General features: G+C 36.9%; 1 protein-coding gene across 1 annotated transcript in view; it reads right to left on the reverse strand.

Annotated features, from left to right (window-relative positions):
* Nucleotides 1–13,042, reverse strand: part of LRRC27 (leucine rich repeat containing 27) — a 76,456-nt gene that overhangs the window by 26,010 nt on the left and 37,404 nt on the right. The window contains exons 5-6 of the mRNA XM_089669195.1: nucleotides 12,562–12,714; nucleotides 1,758–1,977 (exon numbers count right to left, since the gene is read on the reverse strand). Coding sequence (XP_089525321.1) covers nucleotides 1,758–1,977; nucleotides 12,562–12,714 — 373 coding nt within the window. The remainder of the gene's footprint in view (nucleotides 1–1,757; nucleotides 1,978–12,561; nucleotides 12,715–13,042) is intronic.

Raw genomic sequence — 13,042 nt, forward strand, 5'->3', positions numbered from 1 at the left:
AACCGCACAGTCGATCAATAACCAACGAAAGAAAGCACAAATCGTAGGAAAAAAAAATTTCATGTGGGTGCAGCGTTCCATGATCATGCAATTGTCAGTTAAAGTAACGCAGCGCCAGAAAGCAAAAAATGTCATGGTCAGGAAGAGGGGTAAATCCTCAGGAGGGTAAGTGGTTAAATTGCAGTTTTAGTACTCTGTTGTCCAGATGACATCGACAAGATGAAAGCGACTAATAAAGTGTTGCAGCTTGAAGCAAACATAACAAGATCTCATTAACTGTAGCTTTAATTGTACTCTTCTTTCTGGTATGAAAAGCCAATTTATGTCATGATCTCAAAGAGGTCATGAACAGAGGGCTTCTTATTATTTTCATTTTCCGCTCTGCAATCCTTTCCTTTAATGATTAACATAAGCTAGTGTAATAATTAAGATACATTTTCATACTGTTTCAATTTACTTACCTGAATGCAGCCAGTAATAAGATGCTGCAGGTAAAAGTGGTATTAAACCCAAAAACAAAAAGGTAATATAGTGCAGCTTAAGAATTCTTAAATATGGAGGTTGCATTAGCTTTCGTCTTTTAGACTTTTTTCCTTTATTTTAGGATGTGTTATATGCCATTTACTGCCACTGATGTATGTCAAACGTCAGCAGCTGAGAGGGGTTTACACAAAGTCTTTGTAAACATCACAAGTCGACTTTCAGCTTTCTGATGGAAGTGAATTGGAGATTGTATAGGTGCCAGACTGCTTCCACAGACCCCGGAACTTAAGACCCCCTGCCATGTTTCCAGACTCCACTATCCCACCTTCAGGCCCTGGACTGGCATGACAGGTGTCTCCAGATGTAGAGGAGAGAGTGCAGTGAATGTCCTTTCATTGATCTCCCCTAGCTAGTAAAATCCAGAAGCAACATGTAATATTTCACTTTCGGTTGTCACTTTTGCCGGCCACAATGGCTGAGGAAGAAGCTTATTGTACTTTTTGTTCTCCATTTGCTTCAGTGGAGTGCTAGAATAACATCAGGGGTCTAACAGATCCCTGATGTCTCATTAAAGAGAACCTGTCACTATAAATATGCAGATTACATATAGGACTACTGGTATGAAAAGACGTTGACTGAACTATGCATCTATGCGAACTACTTATTGTCGCACATGCTGGAGTGAACGCAACAATTCTAAGGCTGCGTTTTTTTTGTGGTTAACTCCAAAACCGATGACCTGTAGGAGTTTTTAAAGGATCGCCAATGTACAATTTTACGTACCAAAATTTACACAGACATGCGCAATTTTTGGCTTCACATGTTGGGTATTTTTTTACTCACCTTCGATATTTCACCAAAAAATTGGGTAATGCATTGCATTTGTGTGCATTCAACTTAACTTCAGTGTATATTTTTACTGAAAATTTCTGCTTGATAAACTGTGGCCTTAATATCACGACATAAAAAAATTGGAACTACCAGAATCTTATACTTCAAGATTGCTGATTTCAGAAAATATATAATGTTTGGCGGTTTTACCAAATTTTCAAATTGTTATTTTATTGCGTGCAACAAAATGCAAAAACAGCTCTGGCAATAGTTAAATATTACAGTGTTAACCAATTGTATAATACAGTGTAATTTATTCCCATCCTAGATACTGTATGTACAGTCTTTTGCTGGATACTGCATATACAGTGTTAGCAATCTACTTCACTTTCCAAAATTTTTTTTAAGGGAAGATGATACAATTGCTACCAGAGCAACTTTACCTTGATTCAGTTAGAAACTTCCAGCCGTTTGGACCTTCCACTCTTTGGGGTCTGTTCTGAATATACCGGGGTTCAGTATGAACCATCTCCTCCATCTCTCTTGCTTCCAATTTGCTTTTTAATAACTCAAACTGCTTCTTTTCTTCTTCATCTGAGAGGTCCAGGTCCATGCTAGACTTCTTCAGTCCTTTAAGATCCAGTTTCTCCACAGGAGGCAATTCTATTAAAAGGGAGGTATAAGGCAATGGTATTTTTTTGTGTATCACGTTACACAAGGACAGGGTACAGGCTTTTTCAACTGCAGAAACATTACTGGGGATCTAAGCAGCTGGACATACACACGGATTTAAAGTGGAACTTTAATGTCAAAAATAAAAATTGGCAAACAGAAGGAATTTTTAATGCAGAAAAAAGACATACCGTGTCTTTTCTGCATTAAAGTTGCTTACCTGCCTGTCCACTGAGCTGCGCATGCACAGCTCAGTGTAAAAGTTTTTCTGGGGATTGATATCTGGAAGCCACCCTGACAGAAGATATTCTCTGCCGGCGGGGAGCTCTAGGGCATCACAGCTTTGGAGTATAGGTGAGTATAAATATAAATAAACAGCGCAAATTTAGATGATTAATCAATATAATAAATAATAAAAAATAAAAAAGGTGCATAAATTAATCGTGTTTGTCCTTAATCTTAAACAAAAACACCCAAAAGTCCATGTGCTGAAAACATAATTAAATTATTGAAATAAAAGTGCAAACTTCTTTTCTTCAAAAAATACTTTCACCTTCCACCCGTGCACAAACCAACATCGAATACACTCACCAGAACTTGGTGAGTAAAAGACCTTTAAGGAGTTTTTAGGGATCCTAAACCCTCTTTGGTGCCACGCTAGGGAAAATCTTCACCCTCCGAATAGACTCCACCATCCAACCAAAAGAAAAAAACTCACATAGCATAATATTGTCACACAATAGTAACTTTTTCCAAATGGAGATTAAGGCCACTCACATGTTAAACACTTGCTAAAGGCATGTTTATTATGTATAATAGGCTTCAGTTCCAGCAGATATACAAACTTTTCCTTCCAGGACTCTCACATCCACAGTGGAACAAAGACAGGACTCCTCTTAGACCAAACAGTGAACCAAGATGGCCGCTGGAACGCACCGCTCAGCGTGCGTTCCACTCACCGGAAATGACGTCAGGCGCATGGAGTGTGGACCGGAAATGCGTCAACGCGTTTCGCCCCTCCCATAGGGCGTTATCAAGACACCCATCTCCCGTCCTCACTCACTTAAATATCAATGGAATACCCTCCCCTCCGATTTAATTGGTCAGACCACCTCCCAGGATAATTTCAGAGGTTGCTCCTCCCACTTCATGACGTGAGAGACCTTTACAACATGCCGATCCACATAGCCACATAATGAATCTATACATTCTGACAATTAATATAAACAATTCCAATAAAAACAATATCTTTATAGTTTAATATAATTCATATTAAAAAATGTATATATATCTAAAAACAGATTGCAAAAAATAAAAATAAAAATATATGTAAAATTGAAATGAAAATAAAAATAATAATAAAAATAAAATAAAAATAAAACTAAACTAAATAAAAATAATAAGAAGAAGAAAAATAAAAATAAAATTAAAAATAAAAATAAAAAAATAATAAATAAAAATAAAAATGAAAATAAAATCAAATAAAAATAAATGAAAAATAAATAAAAAATAAAAAATGTGAAATATATAGCAGTCTTTAAACACTAAATCCTCTACTCTTACCAATCTGACAGGAAACAGTTGATATCTATATCTGAATTTAGCCCCCTGGGAAACAAGGAACCCAATTTAAGGATCCATCTCGTTTCATTCTGTGAGATGGACTTGACCCTATCTCCTCCCCTCCATGATGCTAAAACTCGATCAATCCCACAGAATTTCAAACAAGATGGGTCCCTATTATGATACATTCTAAAATGGTAGGAAAGACTATGATGCTTATAACCTTTTTTAATATTTCTAATATGTTCCCCTAATCTCACTGACAGTTCTCTAGATGTTCTCCCTACGTATTGAAGATGACATGGACATTCTAACAAATAGGTGACAAACGAGCTATCACATGATATAAAGTTTTTTATCTTATAAGAGGAACCATTTGAACAAGAGTAAAACGTATCGTACCTTCTGATATTATCTCCTTTCATTGTTTTACATACCAAACATCTTTTACATTTAAAAAACCCCACACTCTCAAGAAAAGTCGCCTTTTTCTTTGGAATATCTGGAACATTTTTTGCTAATTTTAATCTAAGTGTAGGTGGTTTTCTATAAACAAATGAAGGTTTCTTAGGTAATAGGTCATGAAGAACCTCATCCCTTTTTAAAATCTGCCAGTGTTTTCGTATTATATTTTCAAAAGCCTTATGCTGATTCGAATACCCAGTTATAAAGGATAATTCCCCTTTTCTATTTTCTTTCTTTATTTTATTTGACAAATCTTCTCTTCTGATTTTACTTACCTGATTTACTGCACCTGTTAATATCTCCTCTTTATAACCTTTCTCCCTAAATCTCTCTAACAGAGTATCTGCTTGCTTTTGAAAGATCTCCTTATCATCACAATTACGTTTCAGTCTTATCAATTGGCTTTTAGGGATGGATCTTAGCCAATTCCTATGGTGGCAACTATGTGTGGGGATGTATGCGTTTCTATCGACTTCTTTGAAATGAGTCTTAGTATAAAGAGAATCTCCTTGTTTGTAGATAGTTAGGTCCAAGAAATTAATCGCGTCTGTACTAATATAGTTTGTAAAGGATATATTATAAGGATTACACCCCATTTCATGAATGTAATCCTCCAGTTCTTCCTTTGTACCCTTCCAGATTATCATATCGTCTATAAATCTTTTATAGAGCAATAACTTATGATTCTTCTTTTCAAAAATTGCTTTATCTTCCCACATACTCTGTCAAAGAGACAGAGAGGGTGTAGAGGAGGTAAAAGGAAAAAGGAAAAGGTCAATGTGAATATAGGGATTTTCAATCTAAGTGATTATGTTTTAAATGAGGAGGAATTAAAATTTTTAGCATTAGGCTTAAAATTTGCACCAGATAGGAAATTAAATAAAGTTGAGACTTATATAGACCTGCAAAAGTTTATTAGAAAATTAAATTTAAAAAAATATTGGAGTAAAAATAAAGATCAGATGGGAAAGGATTTCCATAATGAAAAAAAGAAAAAAATTGATGAGAAGAATGAAGGTCCATATAGGCATACTGATTTAAGAAATAAATCTGTATTCAACCCAAGGGTGGGGAATAATTGTTGTATAGATGCATTTAAGAAGATGGTGGAATATGACTTGGAGTTATTATCCCTTCCGAATAAGAGAACTAAGCATGATTTAGTAAGAGGTATCCAGCAACTAGAGAAGAATAATGATATTGTAATAAGAGCAGCGGACAAAGGGGGAGGCGTTGTAGTGTTGAATAAGAAGGATTACTATGAGGAACTCAATAGATTGGTGGATGATAGGAGTACTTATGAATTACTAAAGGGTAACCCTATAAAAAGTTATAAAAATAAACTTGTGAAAATAGTGAAAAAAGGTGAAAAAGAAGGTTTTTTGAATAAGAGAGAGGTTAAATATTTAGTGCCGAAAGCACCTGTTACTCCAGTTATATACCAATTACCTAAGATTCACAAGATCTTGATGAAACCACCGGGAAGACCCATAATAAATGGGATCGATTCACTTTTCTCTAGGCTGGGGGAATATGTTGATAAATTCCTGCAGCCTATAGTTTCGGTTTTTCCATCGTATTTGAAGGATAGTGGTGATTTAATTTCAGTTTTAAAACAAGTAAGAATAGAAGGTAATTGTGTTATGGCAAGTGTAGATGTTAATGCATTATATACAAATATTAGACATGCTGATGCTTTAAGAGCGGTAAAATGGTCATTAAAGAAAAAATCAGGGTTAAAAGCTGAACAAATTAAATATCTGCTTGAATGTCTGGATTTAGCAATGTCGAATAACTATTTTTGGCATTTGAATAGTTATTATAGACAGTGCATCGGGGTGGCAATGGGAGCGAAGTATGCTCCATCAGTAGCAAATCTTTTTATGAGTATGTGGGAAGATAAAGCAATTTTTGAAAAGAAGAATCATAAGTTATTGCTCTATAAAAGATTTATAGACGATATAGTGATAATCTGGAAGGGTACAAAGGAAGAACTGGAGGATTACATTCATGAAATGGGGTGTAATCCTTATAATATATCCTTTACAAACTATATTAGTACAGACGCGATTAATTTCTTGGACCTAACTATCTACAAACAAGGAGATTCTCTTTATACTAAGACTCATTTCAAAGAAGTCGATAGAAACGCATACATCCCCACACATAGTTGCCACCATAGGAATTGGCTAAGATCCATCCCTAAAAGCCAATTGATAAGACTGAAACGTAATTGTGATGATAAGGAGATCTTTCAAAAGCAAGCAGATACTCTGTTAGAGAGATTTAGGGAGAAAGGTTATAAAGAGGAGATATTAACAGGTGCAGTAAATCAGGTAAGTAAAATCAGAAGAGAAGATTTGTCAAATAAAATAAAGAAAGAAAATAGAAAAGGGGAATTATCCTTTATAACTGGGTATTCGAATCAGCATAAGGCTTTTGAAAATATAATACGAAAACACTGGCAGATTTTAAAAAGGGATGAGGTTCTTCATGACCTATTACCTAAGAAACCTTCATTTGTTTATAGAAAACCACCTACACTTAGATTAAAATTAGCAAAAAATGTTCCAGATATTCCAAAGAAAAAGGCGACTTTTCTTGAGAGTGTGGGGTTTTTTAAATGTAAAAGATGTTTGGTATGTAAAACAATGAAAGGAGATAATATCAGAAGGTACGATACGTTTTACTCTTGTTCAAATGGTTCCTCTTATAAGATAAAAAACTTTATATCATGTGATAGCTCGTTTGTCACCTATTTGTTAGAATGTCCATGTCATCTTCAATACGTAGGGAGAACATCTAGAGAACTGTCAGTGAGATTAGGGGAACATATTAGAAATATTAAAAAAGGTTATAAGCATCATAGTCTTTCCTACCATTTTAGAATGTATCATAATAGGGACCCATCTTGTTTGAAATTCTGTGGGATTGATCGAGTTTTAGCATCATGGAGGGGAGGAGATAGGGTCAAGTCCATCTCACAGAATGAAACGAGATGGATCCTTAAATTGGGTTCCTTGTTTCCCAGGGGGCTAAATTCAGATATAGATATCAACTGTTTCCTGTCAGATTGGTAAGAGTAGAGGATTTAGTGTTTAAAGACTGCTATATATTTCACATTTTTTATTTTTTATTTATTTTTCATTTATTTTTATTTGATTTTATTTTCATTTTTATTTTTATTTATTATTTTTTTATTTTTATTTTTAATTTTATTTTTATTTTTCTTCTTCTTATTATTTTTATTTAGTTTAGTTTTATTTTTATTTTAATTATTATTTTTATTTTCATTTCAATTTTACATATATTTTTATTTTTATTTTTTGCAATCTGTTTTTAGATATATATACATTTTTTAATATGAATTATATTAAACTATAAAGATATTGTTTTTATTGGAATTGTTTATATTAATTGTCAGAATGTATAGATTCATTATGTGGCTATGTGGATCGGCATGTTGTAAAGGTCTCTCACGTCATGAAGTGGGAGGAGCAACCTCTGAAATTATCCTGGGAGGTGGTCTGACCAATTAAATCGGAGGGGAGGGTATTCCATTGATATTTAAGTGAGTGAGGACGGGAGATGGGTGTCTTGATAACGCCCTATGGGAGGGGCGAAACGCGTTGACGCATTTCCGGTCCACACTCCATGCGCCTGACGTCATTTCCGGTGAGTGGAACGCACGCTGAGCGGTGCGTTCCAGCGGCCATCTTGGTTCACTGTTTGGTCTAAGAGGAGTCCTGTCTTTGTTCCACTGTGGATGTGAGAGTCCTGGAAGGAAAAGTTTGTATATCTGCTGGAACTGAAGCCTATTATACATAATAAACATGCCTTTAGCAAGTGTTTAACATGTGAGTGGCCTTAATCTCCATTTGGAAAAAGTTACTATTGTGTGACAATATTATGCTATGTGAGTTTTTTTCTTTTGGTTGGATGGTGGAGTCTATTCGGAGGGTGAAGATTTTCCCTAGCGTGGCACCAAAGAGGGTTTAGGATCCCTAAAAACTCCTTAAAGGTCTTTTACTCACCAAGTTCTGGTGAGTGTATTCGATGTTGGTTTGTGCACGGGTGGAAGGTGAAAGTATTTTTTGAAGAAAAGAAGTTTGCACTTTTATTTCAATAATTTAATTATGTTTTCAGCACATGGACTTTTGGGTGTTTTTGTTTAAGATTAAGGACAAACACGATTAATTTATGCACCTTTTTTATTTTTTATTATATTGATTAATCATCTAAATTTGCTCTGTTTATTTATATTTATATTGTTTGTGTTTTCACGATTGGCACAGCAGCATTTTTAGAGTGTTATTTGTATATTGTGTATATTCATAAAATATGGACCACTGTGTACCCTATGGAGTTCTCTCTGCTTAAGTGGAACTAAATCCCTCCCCCCAAAAAAAAAAACAAAAAAAACAAATGTGAGCAGGCAGATTCTTTATTGAGAAGAGACATGCTATTTATTTTCTGCAAAAAATGAAGTTACTTGCCTGTTTGCAGACTTTGTTTTCAAAAAAATGAACACTGAACTGCGAATGTGCAGCTCAGTTTACATTCCCGTTGTAAAGGAAATTTGTAAATTCTGTATAAAAGTGCATTCTGTTTTGTATGCTTTGCCTAAGAATTGTACACTGCACTCATTGTTCACACGGCACTAATAATGTATTTATTACGTTTGCATTCCTTCAAGTCCTGATTAGAAACTAGCCTGCCTATGTAACGCCCCTTATTACCATAAAAGTCCAATTGTAATAGTAATTTCTACGTAATCATATGTATAAAAAAACTGCAAAACGCGCTGAATAAACAGAACAGTGATTTGGAAAGAAGGTGAGTGTATCTTTTTGTGTCTGTTCCCCACTGCACTAGTTATTAATTTGGAACCACTGATCAGTATGAGGATAGGAGTTCCCTATCTATAAAATTTCAGTATTAAGACCCAGAACACCATCATGGTGATTCCTACGCAAGTGAGGGAGTTATGTCATCCTGCATCAACTTATCAAGACGGCTGAAGACCCACGACCTGGAAGAAGCCACGGAGCAGTCGTCCTGCACCAACTAATCAACACGACTGAAGACCCACCACCTGGTAGAAGCCACGGAGCAGTCATCCTGCACCAACTAATGAACACGACTGAAGACCCGCCACCTGGGAGAAGCCACGGAGCAGTCATCCTGCACCAACTAATGAACACGACTGAAGACCCACCACCTGGTAGAAGCCACGGAGCAGTCGTCCTGCACCAACTAATGAACACAACTGAAGACCTGCCACCTGGGAGAAGCCACAGAGCAGTCGTCCTGCACCAACTAATGAACACGACTGAAGACCCACCACCTGGAAGAAACCACGGAGCAGTCATCCTGCATCAACTAATCAACAAAACTGATGACCCGCCACCTGGAAGAAGCCACGGACCAGTCATCCTGCACCAACTAATCAACAGGACTGAAGACCCGCCACCTGGTAGAAGCCACAGAGCAGTCATCCTGCACCAAATAATCAACACGACTGAAGACCCGCCACTTGTTAGAAGACACAGAGCAGTCATCCTGCACCAACTAATCAACACGACTGAAGACCCGCCACTTGGTAGAAGATACAGAGCAGTCATCCTGCACCAACTAATCAACACAACTGAAGACCCGCCACCTGGAAGAAGCCATGGAGCAGTCATCCTGCACCAACTAATCAACAAGGCTGAAGACCCACCACCTGGAAGAAGCCACAGAGCAGTCATCCTGCACCAACTAATCAAAACAACTGAAGACCCGCCACCTGGAAGAAGCCACGGAGCAGTCATCCTGCACCAACTAATCAACAAGGCTGAAGACCCGCCACCTGGAAGAAGCCACGGAACAGATGCTGGTGAAGAACTACACAGGTGTGGGACCATAAGAGCACACCTGTAAGTATTGTGCACTTTAATAACACTTTAATGCATCAGAAAAAACTTCATGATTGGAGGAGAACCAGTCATGTGACTGAGAGGTCTCATGACTGGTCTCTCATCCTCGCTTTATTTATTTTTTCCAATGTACAACGTAACAAAACTTCCAGTGAGGAATAATTGAGGAGAGGAGACAGGAAATATTTTGCTTCGCCCAGAAAATGACTTATGACATAATTGTCTTAAACTATTCTTGGCATAGCCACTTGACTTAAGGACTGCTTTTTGCTGATAAACTTTTCTTGGATAAATTAAATTGTCACTGTACATGACAGAGTCAATAATTTATTCAGGCAAACATATAAACTTGCTGGAAGGTCTGCTTTTACTGGGGTATAAAACAATGAGGTCACTGAACAGCTTGTGCAATCTGGCAGGGTAGCCTGAATCACAATACTGGCTGAACAGAACTACAGATCTTTGGCAGTAAGTATCACTGCAGCTGAGTGCAACAATTAAAAAATCCCATATTAACTACCTTTGCATAATTCATAGATAAATAAACATAAACATGCTCTATTATTTAATATGTATGCCAAGCCTGCTTGCAGATAGTTTGCAGTTTAATTGATACACTTTACTAGCATCTTGTTATTAAAGATGCAAACTTTCAGGATCAGATCCCTCCATCAGGCGTTTTACATTTTTGAGTTATCCTGAAAACTTGTATCTTTAATAAATCAAGTCAGCTAACAAAAGGTATCATGTTAAACACAAACTTTTCACATTAATCAATGGCTAATATGGTTCAGCACTTTTCTACTGCTAAGTCTGCTTCAAAGGGTTGGCTCACTTCGATTTAAAGCAGTATTAACATTTCTTTTATTGCAGCTTACCAATTCTTAGATGTGATGGCTACTTTAGTTTCCTTGTTAGGCTTGCTTTCTTCTATTTTCATCTGGTGATCTGGCCAGAAAGTCTGCTGTTTATCAGAACCACAAGCTTTTCAGCAGAATGTATCAGTTAACATGATCAGCTTTTATTTAAGTAAAACCTTTGTCCCAAAAGGAAAAAAAAAAAAAAAAAAAACTGTTTCTGTAAGCAGGGCTGGGACAAGGGGTTGGCAGGAGGGGAAGCTGCCCAGGGCACAGCTGTAGGGGAAGATGCCCCTTCACCACATGCAAGCTACAGATCAGTGGCTAGAAAACAGGGTCTGCAGGTTCATGCCTGCACTGACAGCTACTGGTATCACGAAGTGCTCCAACATACCCGCCCTCCACCCCACCTGCCCACAGCTGACACAAAACACACAGTGCATGTGCAACTGTCTTCTAGCCACAAGAAAGCAAATGATTGGCTATGCATACTTCATGTCAACCATGGGCAGTTGGAGCAAGGTGGCAAAGAATGGACACAAAGTGATACACCCATTCTATGGCATGCATTAGGAATGAAGCGCAATTTTGCATCCAGGTCCTGGGCACTGGTCCAACCTATCCCGGTACTGGCTGTAACTGATTAAGTGTTAGCTTGAATTTGGCTTCAATTTGTTACTGTATTTAAACCTGCTGGTACATTTAACACTCACAGGCTGCCTCATGTGCTCATTTCTCCAGAGGTGTGTCTCACTAATACAGGAAGTGTGTTACTGGCCAGATCACCATGTGAAAACAGAAAGAAAAAAGCAAAAGAAAAGAAAACTGATGAAGCCACCATATCTAATGATTGGTAAGCTGCAATATATAAAACTTTTTTGGTTTTGGGTTTAACACTGATTTAAGGGGGCCTCTGATGTGGACTCTGATAGGGACCCTGACATAAGGGGGAGATTCTGATGGAAACTGTGAAGAAAAATGTGTATGCAGAATTTATTTTTGATCACCCTGAATTTATTCTCTCTTGAGAAGGGAAGATTAAGGGGGGATATGATCAACATGTATAAATACATCAGTGGTTCATATAGTGAACTCGGTGAAGAGCTATTCACCCTGAGGTCATCACAGAGGACAAGGGGGCAATCTTCATGTCTGGAGGAAAAGAAATGTAATCTCCAAACACGGAAAGGTTTCTTCACAGTGAGAGCTGTGAAAATATGGAATAGACTCCCTCAAGAGTTGGTTCCGGCCAGCTCAGTGAATTGCTTTAAAAAAGGCCTGGATTCTTTCTTAGATACACAGAATATAACTGGATACTAACATTTATAGGTAAAGTTGATCCAGGGAATATCCGATTGCCTCTTGGGGATCAGGAAGGATTTTTTTTTGCCTGCAGGAGCAAAATGGATCATGCTTTGTTGGGTTTTTTTTTGTGCCTTCCTCTGGATCAACTCTGGGTATAGGATTATAACTTTTTTTTTTTTTAAAGGTTGAACTGGAATGGACTTTTGTCTTTTTTCAGCCAGACTAACTATGTAACCCTTTATAAATGGCTCAGGTTTTATGGAATTTAATTTGTTTTTGTGTCTCTGTTGTTCATATCATGCCAATTAAAAAAAAACCCATATTAATACATTTAAATTATATGCATTCATTTACAAAACTGTTTTTTGGGGGCAGCAAACATTTGTAAAATATACAATGTGCCCTCATGCTGAAAAGTTTAAAGACCCCTGTTCAACATTATATTACCAGTTACAGATATTGTATACCTGGCTCACAAGGATCGGAATACATGAGATCTGTTTGCTTGGAGTTTCTGAGAAAAGATAAAATAGATTCAAGTCCTTTACACACCACATCTTCAGGAGGAAATTCAAGTGGGCAATTCCGGAGATTTAAAGCCTTTAGTGTAGCCAAATCACCTGCATAGGAAAAAAAAAAAAACTAAATCAGGATTGATGCTTTACTACCACCAGAAGCACATATTTCTTTCAAAAGGTTGCTTTCAGAAACATGAAAAAGCAGGAGTAGATGTCCTTTGCTTGCCAAAAAGGAAAATAAGGCAAAATATGGTCCTGTCATGACCTTCTTGGTATAACCATCAATTCATGTGCAGGTCATGCTGCTTGTCCCAAATTGGTCAACAGTAACAGATTTGGTCAACCACAGTAACTGGCAAATCGGACCCATTTGAACATTTTATACTGGATGAAAAAAAAGGGTGCCACAAAAAGTGAGCCCAAAGTAAAT

This window comes from Staurois parvus, unplaced genomic scaffold (assembly GCF_062004578.1).
Source record: "Staurois parvus isolate SC_StPar_1 unplaced genomic scaffold, SC_StPar_1.0 ptg000009l, whole genome shotgun sequence".
Classification (NCBI taxonomy): Eukaryota; Metazoa; Chordata; class Amphibia; order Anura; family Ranidae; genus Staurois; species Staurois parvus.